This window comes from Fusarium vanettenii (assembly GCF_000151355.1).
Source record: "Fusarium vanettenii 77-13-4 chromosome 4 genomic scaffold NECHAsca_3_chr4_2_0, whole genome shotgun sequence".
NCBI classification, from domain to species: domain Eukaryota; kingdom Fungi; phylum Ascomycota; class Sordariomycetes; order Hypocreales; family Nectriaceae; genus Fusarium; species Fusarium vanettenii.
The window spans coordinates 1,331,308-1,344,441 of NW_003315879.1; the positions used below are offsets into that span (position 1 = coordinate 1,331,308).

A 13,134-nucleotide genomic window follows, 5' to 3' on the forward strand; every position below is an offset into this window, starting at 1 on the left:
TGCAGAAGCTGGGAGCCCTGCAGCGTCTGGACGCTCTGGAAGCTTGATCATCTATCATGAGCCAATGATTGAGAAGTCCATAATCGTCGAGGGCGAGGGCACATGTCGCTTCACTAATATCCATTTCTCAGCGGGTGCAGGCTCCTATCCGGTGTTGAATTATACTGTAAGACTGGATTACTGACCGGCATTACTCAGCTACGTAATTCCGTAACCGTCTCGTGAGAGACCGACGATCCGGACCGATGAAATCAGGAGACGCGAGCAAGAAAGCCCTCGTCCTCCTTTTGTGTGTTTGCTGTGACATTCATTGTAAGCCCAAGGATTGATTGATCTTGGATGAGATGCCCGTGGTGCCCTCCACAATGGAAAAAAAACCGGGACCCGCCTTTCGCCCCTGCCGCTTGGCACACGCGCACAATACACGCTAAACAAATCCCACAGTTGATTTTGGAAAGCGCGAGGCGGCGGGCTCCCCGCTTTGCCCTCCACTTCACTGAAGGGGAAACCCAAAATTCACCCAGGAGCCAGCCCGGTTCAGGTCAACCCAGCGCTGGCACCTCAGCTTTTGTGAACCAAGGGGTGCTCGATAAAATCCATCATACCTCCCTCACCCTCCTCCGCGCTGACCTCCGCTTCACTCTAATCTGACCAAACCTTTTCTTCCTCCTCGACTTCACATGAGCTCGATAGGAAGCATTCCCGACAAGCACAACTATCACCGTCACCGCCGTACATAACAACACATCACACACTACCTCGCCATCTCGATCATGGAGAGCCTCCAGCTTTCTCAGGTGCTCGCCGACCTTAGCAACCTCGGCGCTGCTGTACGTTCTCGTCATGACTATTCCCAATTTTGTGCCCATGATTCGCGCCATGGCTCATTACTGACATCCCGTGCGCATCAGGAATCTGAAGCCGCCACTGCCATCGTCACGGCGAACCTCCCCTCTACAAGCAACCGCACCACGACCGACGCACAAGCATCCACCTCACACTCAACGCCTTCCGCTCATAACTCACGACGCCCTTCGGGCATCCAGCGTCACTGGTCCTCAGAGGGCAAGTTTGACAAGTTTGGCCGCCGAATCCTCTCACCCAGTTCTCTACCCGGCTCAGCTGGCAATTCCATCCCCGGCACTCCTCGCCGTGGTGAATCTGATGTGAGGCGCCTCCACTACCTGTCGCCTCCTCGAAGGAGTTGGGAATTGGCTGCTGACAAGGCTGCCATACAGTTTGAAGATGACATCGACCGAGCCTCAACCCTCATAACGCTCTACGACATTCGATCCAAGATCAAGCAGCAGGACAACAGCAGCCTGATCAAGGCCCGTGAGAAGATCAATGCCCTCGCTGCGCGGCAGCAGGCTCAACAAGCCGCCGAGCGCAACATGAAGGCGGCCGACGAGCTTCGACGCCAGCGATACTCTTTCCCCAGGGCTGGTCTCTAAACGCCGAATCCTTGACGAATTCCTTTACACTTACTTATATGATGGACGATTCTGGTCGTTACGAAGGGCAACGGAGTTGGGGATACTGAAATTTTTGTCGCTTTTCATCATGTCTCATGACGGCGTTTTTGGTGCCTAAAAGCAACTTGCCGTCAATCTTCTGACAGCGACTCTCCTCTCGATGATTACCATGAAAGACGGCTTTCGCCTTGTCTCTGGAATCTGGATGTAGTGGCGTCCTCGGTGACGATGGATGGATTTACTGGACTTGAGCGACATGGATGGCAATGAATGGACTGGAAGGCATGAAAGGGATACCGAGCCTTGTATACATGGATGAATGAAGCGACCTTTGCCTCGCGGACGAGGTTGAGGATTTGGAATTATGAGAGAGGCTCAGCGGCTGACGACTACTGAGCGGGTCGTAGCGCTTGATGCGATGCGATGCAATACGATGCAATGATGCTACCTAGACATGTTGCAGTCTCTCTAGCGCTTATCAGCACGAGACTCTTTGTCCACGTCGTTAATTGAGTTAATATCGTGCATTATGGCTGATTTTTGGAACTTGAATTCCTGTGAAAGGATATTTGTTTCTGTACGACGGTTGCGTAATGACGTGTGATGATGGGTGACGGGAACACGGGGCATGCCGGATGTGGCCTGTTCGTATCTAGAGCTTGGGCTGAATTCCATCGTTTGTTAAATCATGGTGATCGCAGTGTCTGGACTGACATCAAGCGGTGATGGAATACGGATAGATCAATCGCCATTACAGATATGTAGGTGATTAATTAGTAGAAGCTACTCGCAACACAGCCTAGGTTCTCGAAGCACAGCAAGCATGGCAACTGGGGTTTATCGTAAATCCCCTTGTCAATTCGGGGGTGGAGCTCTCCGGTCGGGGCTGGGGAAAGGGGAGACGTCATCCCCGAATCGGGGCCAAGAGGTTGGTGGCGACGCTTCAAGGCCCAAGCGGGATTAGGGAAAGACGACGATGTTGAGGCTGAGCAGGATTTTTGATGGAAAAGGGCAGGTGACTTTTGTTGTTCGATTATTTGGCTTCTCCGACCGAGAGGTGAGCCTCGGTGTGGGATCACTTTGTTACTGTAGGTGGTCTACGGAGTAGGTGGTGAGTGATTGTATTGAAGTAGCTGATAATACACGGTGTAGATAATACCATTGTTATATATTGGGGATTGCTTTTCAATTCAATGACATGGCATCGCATTCAAACGGTCAGCATCGACGGGAAGAGCGGCATATTCGCTTGCATCAATAAAGGCAAAATCGTTACAGCAATGCTCCCACCTCCATCGCCAAGCTCCGAAACAGCTCAAGACACCTTCTGGGCACAGCCACGAGATAAATGACAAATGAGCCGAAAAAGTGGGCGTGCCGAGAAAAAAGGTCCTTGTGATGCCCAGTAGCCAGCGTAAACTGGTCGTGATTGAGCGAGTGGGATGACGGTTTGGGCGTGCCGGGATTTCTCTTGGCTTTGGGCTTGGTAGCTTGGCTTTCTCTTGACGACTCGCAGTAGAAAAATACGTGTGTTCCCGCTTGATTGCATTGGCTGCCTCTTTCTCTCTTTCCCCTCGCACCAGGTGATTCACTTGACCTTCGATACCTATTTTCTCACCTACAAAATCAAAAACTCTCCCTCCTCCATCTATTGTTCGACGTCACCACCTGTTTGGTTTTACTATTACCAGTAGTCCACGTCATTAAACAACCGATTCGACGCCGCCCCCCCCCTTCGCTAACCGTGGTCGGATTGGGCTTTTGCGCGCCCGTGTTTGCGACAACCACTACATCCATACATACCTTAGACAGCCTCGTCTCTCGACCAACCTCGTCCACAGACATTCAACAAAGAAAAAACTTCATCACCCACATCGCGAGTTTTCATCGCGCATCTACTTAATCAACACTCTGCCATGGCGCCCGTCGAGGAAATCTTTGAGCGCGCCTGGGGTTGCCCTTATGGCTACGTCTATGATAGCTTCCGCCGCGAATGTAGGCGTAGCAACTGGTCCTACTGGGGACGCTGGGTCCTTGCCGGCGTCTGCATTTTCCTCTTCTTCCTCATCCTGACATGCCTGTAAGCCATCTCTTCATCCTCCATTCCATTCACCGCAAGATACTGACTATGTTTCTCTTAGATTCTCCTCTCGTCGTCGCCGCCGCCGTGGCGCCACGCCCATTTACGGCACTGGCTGGATGGCGCCCAACAACAAGCCTTGGGGCAACAACCAGAACAACCACCAGATGCACGACTACAACCAGGGCGACTACAACCACCAGCAGCAGTATGGATACGGCCCGCCCCCTCCTCCACCTGCCTACGCCCAGCACCAGCAGCCCCAGTACACGGGCACCACCTTTAACCCCAACGATGGATACTATGGTCAAGGGCAGCAGTACTCTGGTGTTCAGCCTCCTCAGGGCACATATCAGCGCGACGACCCAGGCTACACGCCGCCTGCTGGCCCTCCCCCGGGCAAGTAAGGGATGACGATGCTGGAACGGCCGCTTGGGGAAAAAGGATACCACTGATGAGGCGTTTCTGGAATTGAATTGGACTGAATGGCTTTACTACCGTCAGGCTTTACGATAGAGGCGATGGAGGTTATTCGTGTAATATGGTGATGGCAAGGGCATCATCTTGTCTCACTTGCTCAGCAATATCTGCTCTTGATACGCTCAATATAGCTTTGTACACACTGAGAAATCATTTAACGTCATACTCAAGTTTCATCATACTGATTTAAAAGTATCTATCGAGGTGAGAGGGACCTGTGCTTCATAGCTCAAGGTCCTACTTGTGTTGGCTGCCATGATCGACTGCTCCGCAATGCAAGGCGGGGATCCGGTCCCAGGTCCAGGTCCATTCGAGCTGTCAGTCCACGATAGTGTTCAACATCCAACCATTCATGTGCTCTGGAGGATCCGTGGGCAACATCGAGTGACAAGCGGGCGCCACTCCGCTGTCAGTGGTTCACTCGACGAGACACGACCTCTCATCCACAGCCACAGCCGTTGAGTCTGCATGAAACGTCATAAACGGAGCGTGTACTCAAAAGGGTTGATTGGTTGTTTTGGTGTAGCAATTAACGATGATCAGGTAGCTAGAATAATTTGTCAATGTCAATCCTTTTTGCATATCACAATTACAACACCACAAAGTCAAACTCATCCTCGGGGCCGAGCAAAAGTCAAAGTTCCTGGCGGTGAGAGACGCGGCACAGAGTTAAAAAGCGGCATAGACCAATGAATGAGCAGTTTGTCCTATAATGATGCTTAAGACTTGCCGAGTTGAGGGAAATGATGTTCAATGACAGCTTCTCCTGTCATGTGTTTCAGCTTTTCTAGTCAGGCCTGCGACAGGATCGTCCGGTTATCGAAGTGACCCTGTCATTTCGGGAGCCCCTGGATTGCCCGCATCAGAGAAGAGGGACAGCCCAAGTTAAGTTGCATGGGAGAATAATGATGAATATGGGAATTTCCAGGGATTGATGATATAGAATGCTCAAACTTTTGACACTTTCATCACGACATTTAAGGTTGGTCGTTCTCTCGATGCTCATGTAGATGAAACCATCCCGCAAGAGAATGAACCTTACCCATGCCATGCGGACCTCGTGCCGCACCAGGACGGGGGTTGTTTGACGTGAGAGTGGCAGCATATGGTTTGACAGGAATTAGCTCGAATTTATATCACTCAGTGCCGAGGACGGCGTAGTCAGAGGTTGACCTGATTGACGGGTGAACTCTTTGATTTTATCCTTCTCCTTCTCATGTTGATGTTTTCAAGATACAACGCCACAGAAGTAGCATAGAGAGAGCCATGACGAAACCTGCTTTGACGTCATGACGGCATTGCCGATTCTTGCGTCTGTCTGTCTCATAATGAGGATTTGCAGGTTTCGTTCACAGCCTCCCTAGAGAATGTCTCACGAACTGGTGATCGCCCCAACCTCGTCTGGCAAGGGCTAGACCATGGTTGACGATCAAACGACGATATCCATGACAATGTGTTTCTGTACGGTCATCTCTTCTCGGATCTTTATTCCACGTACTTTGTATACCTACCTCCGTAGACACTCGTTCTTTGTCCAGCCGCGTATTGTTGGGACCGTAAACGACTCGACTGGATCGTCCACTGTCAAGCGCGAGCCTGCATGGCCCCCAAGGTTTCACGGTTTCAGCATCTTGCTCGACAGGGGTCCTTGGCGCCCTCCAAGGGGTAAATTACCACGCCGCAGACCACTAGCGTCCCTCCGTTCCCAGCGCCTCCTTTGAACCCACCTCCGCCTGTGCCTGTTAAACCTCCCCGTCGGTTCCCTTTGGTCCCCTCTGACTGGCTTCTGGGCCGCGTGTTGCTTCCTTCTTTCCTCCCTCACTTTCTATTCTTGAACTCAAGCCTCCCTCTTTTAAACGCCCTTGTGCTGACACGGCCACCGCCTCTACGGCATCTTTTTCGATCCTTGTTTGGATTTTACTCTCACTCTTTTTCGCTTATACTCTCTTTTTCTCTTTATCGACGCGAGCGTCGCTTTACCTTCTGTTTGAATCACTCGACTGACACCCGTCCGCTGTGTCCCTTCATTCCACGACAGCCCGAAAGGCACATCCGCGTTGAAAATCCGAATCATTCGTATTCAGCTGCAGGAGCTCCATTAATAGATTCAATCGTTTCTCAGTCAACCGACAGACGCGCGTTGTGAACCATCTACTCACTCAGCTCATGCGACGGAGCAACACCACTCTCTTGGAATACCCCTCGAACTTATCTCGATAGCTACCACACCTATCTTGACGAGCTTGCCGAAACATTCATTATTCGATACTCACATCATCATTTACTCGACTTCATAAAAACCGCCACAATGCCCTCTATCGATGAGGCCATGGCCCGGAGTCTCCGGGCAAGCGACTGGGAGATCGTCAAGGACAAGGTCATTCGAAGCCTTGCCGCGGGTCTGGTGCGGCGACAAGAGGTTGGCAACGCTGCAGTCGCCGACGCCGCACAAAAAGTTGATGATTTTGCGACCGCCTTCTCAAGCTGGGACAACTGCATGACCGTGCCCTGGTGCAAGTGCGTGCTGTCTATCGTATAAGTCGTGTTATTCCCCCACTAACAACATCCAGGTGGCCGGTTATTGGCGTCATCATCATTGGTGGTCTCATCATATTCAGCATCCTCTGGTGTATCATCCGCTGCTGTTGCTGTGGTCTCTCGTGCTGCTGTAGCTGCTTCCAATGCCTCCAGTGCTGCGGCAACTGCTGCGGCGCTTGCGATCCTCCTGGCGGCCGCAAAATCAAGCATCTCGACGACCCTTACGCTCCCCAGAACCAGCACCACGGATACCGATCAGAGCCTCCTATGAACCCCTCGACTATGAACTCGACTGCGCCCCAGTTTGCGCCTGCACCCAAGTCCTCTCACTCCGAGCCACCCCAGTACGCCGAGTTCGAAATGTCCAAGCCGCGAAACGATGATGCCCTCCCCGAAATGCCCAGCTGGGACGAGGCCAGCAACAAGAAGGTCATGGTTCATGAGGAAGCTGTCGAGCTGGACTCGCTTGCCAAGAAGCCAGCTACAGGCCAGCAGGTGGGCGTCATGAACAACGGGTCAGGCCGGTTGGACCCATACAGCCAACCGACCAACAACTCAAACGGTTACTTGGCCCATAACCAGGCCCAGGATGCCTACTCGCCCATTGATCATCAGGCATACAATTACAACTCGATTGGTGGAAATGGTTACTCAGACCAGGCATTTGAAGCCCCCACTGGTAATGAACGATATGGCCAGGGCCAAGGATATGGTCAGATGCAAGGCTATGGCCAGTCTTCAGTTCAGAATGATCACGCAAACTATGGTGGATATCGAGGTGGTCCTTCGCCAGCTCCCCAGGGCTTCGGCGCGAGACAAGCTCCTCAGGACGACTTTAACGGATATCGCCAATCTCCCGCTCCCCAAAACGACTACGCCTACGCCCAGCCTGCTCGTCAGTCCCCCGCTCCTCAGCATGACTACGGTTACGGCCAGCAATCTCATACCCCAGCCCCCGAGACACACTATGGCTCCCACCCTGTCCCCCAGCGACAGTACCCCCAGGAGCCCCAGTCCCCCATCAACAACAACTCCGGATTTGACTTCAACTCGGGCTTTGCACGACCACAGCGCTCACCTACATATGAGGCGTACCCAGGTGCCAAGCCATACCAGTTTTAAGTAACCGGTTGATAGGACTTGACGAGGCTTTGGATATGAGACGCAAAACTTATGGCTGGGTTTTTGGAGTTTCACGCATTGACATGTACGCCATGTGGGTATGCTGGGAGTTTGGTTTGGCTTATGGAGTTGGACTATGGATTGGCGTATTGGATGGATATTTGTTTACCAGTAGATTTTACCCCATCAACTATCTTCTTTACCTCCTCTCACAACATCTCTCTTAAACAGCTCTGCTCGAGCTTAAAAGTGAGAAGGGAGGAGGAGCGCTTAGAAAAGAAAAGCCTTGTTACACGTGTATCGCCTTGAATCCATTGCTGCATATACCGTTAGTGATAGTCCACAACCAGGAGCTCAAGTTAAAATGAATCTCCCAGGAGGATCGGATATTCGGCACGCCAATTTGACCACCTGATTTATGATAGCTAGGTGCTAATCCTTAGTAAACATTTATGAATATTTCATCGGTATTTCATATAATAGCAATCTTAGAGTCAGTAAAAGCAATCTATGTTACTTCTCACGGCCAGGTTCAAGACATGTCACCCCCCGTCTCAAAGGTGCCTACTTGATACTCTTCAGAACGCAACTTCTGATTCAAAAGGTATCCTAACGACTGAAGCTATTCATAATTGTATTCAAAGTCCTGTTCAAAAGGCTATTCATTCATAGGACGTCTCCTCGCGCCGAACCCAGAGCTTTCTCCCATCAGCTTCTCTGTGAGGTACTCCGCTCAGTTATCCATACCCATAAAGCAATTCTTCCCAACCCTTTTACTGCAAAGCAACATTTCAATCTCCTTTTGCGTGTAATTAAGCCTTCTCAATGCGGCAGACAAGGTCGGAGCCGTCGACCGAGTCACCCTCCCGGACCTGGAGGCTGGCAACCTTTCCGCTGTGGGGAGCAGAGATGACCATTTCCTGGAATCAAAGTTAGCAACTGTTTACAAATACACATGATAGAGTTACTCACCATCTTCATGGCAGAGAGGACAGCAAGAGGGTCACCCTTCTTGACCTCGGAGCCCTCGTGGACTCGGAGCTCGACCAGCACACCAGACATGGGAGCGCCAACCTGGCTGCTGTCACCAGCATCAGCCTTGGGTCGGCTAATGTTCTCAACGGCGGCCTTCTTGTCAACAACGGTGACCTGTCGGACCTCGCCGTTCATCTCGAAGAAGACCTCACGCTGGCCAGTGTTCTCGGACAGGGGGCCGACAGCAAGGAGCTTGAGGATAAGAACCTTGCCCTTCTCGAGCTCAACGTTGAACTCCTCACCAATCTCAGGGCGAGAAAGGAAGTATCGAGTGGGCAGGACGGAAAGATCGCCGTACTGGGCGACAAACTTCTTGTAGTCCTCAAAGACCTTGGGGTACATGACGTACGAGGCAATGTCGCACTCGGTGATGGGGGCACCGTACTTCTTGGCAAGATCGCGCTTGGTCTTGGTGAAGTCGACGGGGTCGAGGTACAGACCAGGTCGCTTGTCGAGCTTGCGTCGGCCACGGAGGGCATCAGATCGCAGAGGCTCGGGGAAGCCGCCGTAGGGCTGACCCATCATACCCTCAAGGAACTCCAGAACGGAGCCGGGGAAATCGAGCTCAGAGGCACGAGCCTTGACGTCCTCAGGGGAGAGGCCGTTAGAGACCATGAACTGGGCAAGATCACCGACGACCTTGGAGGTGGGGGTGACCTTGACAATGTCGCCAAGGAGATCGTTGGCGTGCTCATAGGCCTTCTTGGTCTCAAGCCACTGAGATCCAAGACCAAGCTGAGAAGCCTGGAACATCATGTTGGTCAGCTGACCACCAGGAATCTCGTGCTCGTAAACCTCGGGATCGGGGCCGGCGAGATGGGCCTCGAAGGGAGAGTAGAGCAGGCGGAGCTGGGACCAGTAGACGTCGAGGGATCGGACAAGCTTGGCATCCAGACCAGGGTCAAGGTCAGAACCCTCAAGCGAGGCAATGATGGCGTTGATGCTGGGCTGAGAGGTCATGCCAGACAGGCTGTCAGTGGCAGCATCGACAGCATCAGCACCAGCCTTGGCGCAAGCAACCATGGAGGCCACACCGGTACCGGCAGAGTCGTGGGTGTGGACGTGGATGGGGAGATCGGGGTACTTCTTGCGGATAGAGCCGATCAGGAGGGTAGCGGCATGGGGCTTGAGAACACCAGCCATATCCTTGATACCCAGGACGTGAATGTCGAGGTTGACGAGCTTCTCGACAAGGTCGAGGTAGTACTCGAGGTTGTACTTCTTGTTGGGGTTCAACACTACATGTATGGTCAGCAGAGGTTACTAATAATCGAGGGGAGAAGACTCACTATCTCCGGAGAAGCACACGGTACCCTCAACAACTCCCCCAGCTTTGTGAACTGCTTTAATACCGACCTCAAGCTGGTTGATGTCGTTGAGAGCATCAAAGACACGGAAGATATCAACACCGTTCTTCTTGGCCTGGTCAACGAAGTGGTCAATGGCGTTGTCGGGCAGCGAGGCGTAGGCAACACCGTTGGCACCACGGAGAAGCATCTGGAAGGGGATGTTGGGGACGAGTTTTCGCATCTTGCGGAGTCGGTCCCAGGGGTCCTCGTAGAGGAATCGCATGGCGACATCGAAGGTGGCACCACCCCAGCACTCAAGAGAGTAGAGGTTGGAGAGTGCATGGCTGGTCTCCTTGGCGATGTTCAGGAGATCAACGGTACGGACACGGGTAGCCAGGAGAGACTGGTGGGCGTCACGCCAGGTGGTATCCATGAGAAGGGTACCCTTGTAATCGCGGACAGCCTTGGCAAAGGCCTTGGGGCCCTGCTCAAGGATGATGTTTCGCCATCCCTTCTGGTAGGGCAGGGTGGTGTCGATCTTCTGGCCAGCAGAGTTGATGAGCTCAGGGACGGCGATCTCACCCTTGAACTTGGGCTCGCCGATCTGGCCCTTGATGCTGCTGCCGTTGACGGCAACGTCACCGAGGTAAGCCAGCAGCTTCTGGGCACGGTTCTGGCTGCCAATGAGGTCGAAGAGCTGAGGAGTGTCGTCGATGAAGGTGGTCCAGCAGTTTCCATCGATGAAGGTGGGGTGGGTGAGGAGGGAAGCCAGGAAGGGGATGTTGGTCTTGACACCTCGGATACGGAACTCAATCAGAGCACGCAGAGACTTTCTGCGGGCAATCTCGTATGTGCTGGCATGTGTGGACAGCTTGGTAAGCATGCTATCGTAGTGGGCTAATTTGGAGTTAGTAACGTCTTAGTGAATCGATGTATGTGTACACTTACGAGTGATGACAGCACCGGCATAACCGTTACCAGTGTCCAGACGGACACCGTTACCACCAGAAGAGCGGTAAACCTCGATCTTGCCAGTATCAGGCTGGAAGCCCTGGGCGGGATCCTCGGTAGTGATTCGGCACTGGATAGCGAAACCACGGGTGGAAATGCGGTCCTGGGTAAGACCGAGCTGGCCAAGAGTAGCACCAGCAGCGATCTGGATCTGAGCAGCGACAATGTCGATACCAGTGATCTCCTCAGTGATGGTGTGCTCGACCTGGATACGAGGGTTGATCTCGATGAAGTAGTAGCGGTTCTGCTGGTCAACCAGGAACTCCGCAGTGCCTGCATTGCGGTAGCCAGCAGTCTTGGCCAGACGGACAGCATCGTTAAGAATGTTGTCACGGACATCGGCGGGGAGGTCCTTGGCAGGGGCAATCTCAACGACCTTCTGGTGTCGTCGCTGGACGGAGCAGTCACGCTCGTACAGGTGGACAATGTTGCCGTGGTTGTCACCGAGAAGCTGGACCTCGATGTGCTTGGGCTTGTCAAGGAATCGCTCGACAAAGACGGTGCCGTTACCGAAGGCAGTCTTGGCCTCGGAGGTGGCACGCTCGAAGGACTCCTTCAGGCTCTCCTGCTCCCGGACGACTCGCATACCTCGGCCACCACCACCGAAGGCAGCCTTGATGATGATGGGGAAGCCATACTTGTCAGTGAATTCCTTGACCTCCTCGTACCGCTCGACAGCACCTTTGGTACCAGGGACGACGGGGACGTTGGCAGCGTTGGCAAGCTTTCGGGCAGAGACCTTGTCACCGAGAGCATCGATCACGTCGGGAGAGGGGCCGACGAACTAGGTCCGGGGTTAGTGCACGGACATGACGGGAGTGGTGGGGTAGATTTAGACTTACAATGAGGCCAGCCTTCTCGACATTGCGGGCAAACTCGGCGTTCTCGGAGAGGAAACCGTATCCTGGGGACCAAGTTAGCGTGGGGAATCCCGGATACCGAAGGTTTAGTCGTACCAGGGTGGATCATCTGCACGCCGTGCTCAACGGCAATTTTGATAATCTCATCACCAGCCAGGTACGCGGCGACAGGGGTGTACTGTCCTCGCTTGCCAATGACGTAGGCTTCATCGGCCTCTGTGGAACGTGGTCAGCAAGGTGATCATTGAAGCATGGAACAGGGTAGTCTCGTACTCTGTCGGTGCATGCTCAACCGATCCTCATAACTGAGAGAGTTAGTTTATGAACACTCGCGCCGGTGGACCGTGGATTCAAGTGAGGGGTACCTGAAGACTGCAACAGTGTGCAGAGACAGCTCGTGAGCCTAGTGAGGGTTAGTCGCTGTATCCCAGACAAAACAAATCGACCAATGCCGAGGGCCAGGACTCACAGTTCTGAAAATCTATCATGGGGTATTCGCGTTAGCTTGGCAGTGTCTAAAATTGGACGGTCGGTTGGAAGGAATGGAAGGGCAGCATACACGAATGGCTGTTCACATGTTAGCCGATTGCGGGTCCGATCAAGGGAATGGGTCAGCTGTGACTTACGAATTTCACCACGGTTGGCGACTGTAGAAAGCGAAGAGAGCCGAGTCAGCGAGGGTTCTTTGAGTAAGCGCAAAAGGAGCCATTGGGCCCGTTTGCGAAGCCATTGACGGCCCTGAAGCGCGCGCCAGGTACTCACCGAGAATCTTCTTCACGTGCATGATGCTGGAGTTGGCACGGATGTGGTGGACCGTGTTGGCCTCCTTTATCTCCTCGACCTCATCCTCCTCGAAGACATCGTTGAAGGTGAGGGGCTGCTGGGGGGCTTCGGCAGTCATGTTGGGCGATTGGTGTCAGAGACAACTGAAAGCGAACGGAGCTGCTGGTGATGGAGGCAGGCGACAAGCTCTGGCGGAGAGGGGGAGCTTCGCAGTCGAGAGCTCGGGGATGGCGGGGTCTTTTCTTTGGTGGTGGGGTAACGAGCACGCTTGTCGGTATGAAGATACCACGACAGCTCTTCCAGCTCACGAATTGACCGCGATATCACCCAGTAGCACAGAGAGGCGGCGTGAGGATGAAGGTGATACTCTGTAGCAAAGGGGAAAGGGTTGGAGGGTTAGAGGGGAGAGAATGCGAGGAAGAGAGAGGCAGGCGGGCGAGGGGATTTTGTAGGGACGACCC

The 13,134-nt window shown here is 53.2% G+C and overlaps 4 protein-coding genes across 4 annotated transcripts; 3 read left to right on the forward strand and 1 right to left on the reverse strand.

Moving 5' to 3' along the window:
* The first annotated feature begins 556 nt into the window (after positions 1-556).
* Positions 557-1,786, forward strand: NECHADRAFT_100036 (uncharacterized protein). The gene is made up of 3 exons (XM_003051626.1): positions 557-830; positions 912-1,166; positions 1,239-1,786. The coding sequence occupies exons 1-3, from the start codon at positions 774-776 to the stop codon at positions 1,452-1,454; spliced, it is 528 nt and encodes a 175-aa protein (XP_003051672.1). The 5' UTR covers positions 557-773; the 3' UTR covers positions 1,455-1,786.
* Positions 1,787-3,041: 1,255 nt separating this feature from the next.
* Positions 3,042-4,215, forward strand: NECHADRAFT_102552 (uncharacterized protein). Its single transcript, XM_003051627.1, has 2 exons — positions 3,042-3,555; positions 3,617-4,215. Exons 1-2 carry the CDS (start codon positions 3,392-3,394, stop codon positions 3,960-3,962), a joined length of 510 nt encoding a protein of 169 aa, XP_003051673.1. The 5' UTR covers positions 3,042-3,391; the 3' UTR covers positions 3,963-4,215.
* A 1,677-nt stretch (positions 4,216-5,892) lies between these two features.
* NECHADRAFT_100038 (uncharacterized protein) lies at positions 5,893-7,695 on the forward strand (the record flags this gene model as incomplete). Its single annotated transcript, XM_003051628.1, has 2 exons — positions 5,893-6,552; positions 6,708-7,695. The coding sequence occupies exons 1-2, from the start codon at positions 6,344-6,346 to the stop codon at positions 7,693-7,695; spliced, it is 1,197 nt and encodes a 398-aa protein (XP_003051674.1). The 5' UTR covers positions 5,893-6,343.
* Positions 7,696-8,267: 572 nt separating this feature from the next.
* Positions 8,268-12,791, reverse strand: NECHADRAFT_100039 (uncharacterized protein; the record flags this gene model as incomplete). The annotated part of the gene is made up of 8 exons (XM_003052075.1): positions 8,268-8,615; positions 8,668-9,968; positions 10,020-10,916; positions 10,968-11,814; positions 11,873-11,934; positions 11,987-12,106; positions 12,517-12,537; positions 12,653-12,791. The coding sequence occupies 8 exons, from the start codon at positions 12,789-12,791 to the stop codon at positions 8,508-8,510; spliced, it is 3,495 nt and encodes a 1,164-aa protein (XP_003052121.1). The 3' UTR covers positions 8,268-8,507.
* Positions 12,792-13,134: the final 343 nt, after the last annotated feature.

Bases quoted from the DNA above. Each gene is read 5' to 3' on its own strand.
- NECHADRAFT_100036 (XM_003051626.1), top strand. From the start codon at position 774: ATGGAGAGCCTCCAGCTTTCTCAGGTGCTCGCCGACCTTAGCAACCTC. The intron at 831-911 runs GTACGTTCTCGT...CGTGCGCATCAG, and splicing joins TTAGCAACCTCGGCGCTGCT to GAATCTGAAGCCGCCACTGC. The intron at 1,167-1,238 runs GTGAGGCGCCTC...GCTGCCATACAG, and splicing joins CTCGCCGTGGTGAATCTGAT to TTTGAAGATGACATCGACCG.
- NECHADRAFT_102552 (XM_003051627.1), top strand. From the start codon at position 3,392: ATGGCGCCCGTCGAGGAAATCTTTGAGCGCGCCTGGGGTTGCCCTTAT. The intron at 3,556-3,616 runs GTAAGCCATCTC...TGTTTCTCTTAG, and splicing joins TTCCTCATCCTGACATGCCT to ATTCTCCTCTCGTCGTCGCC.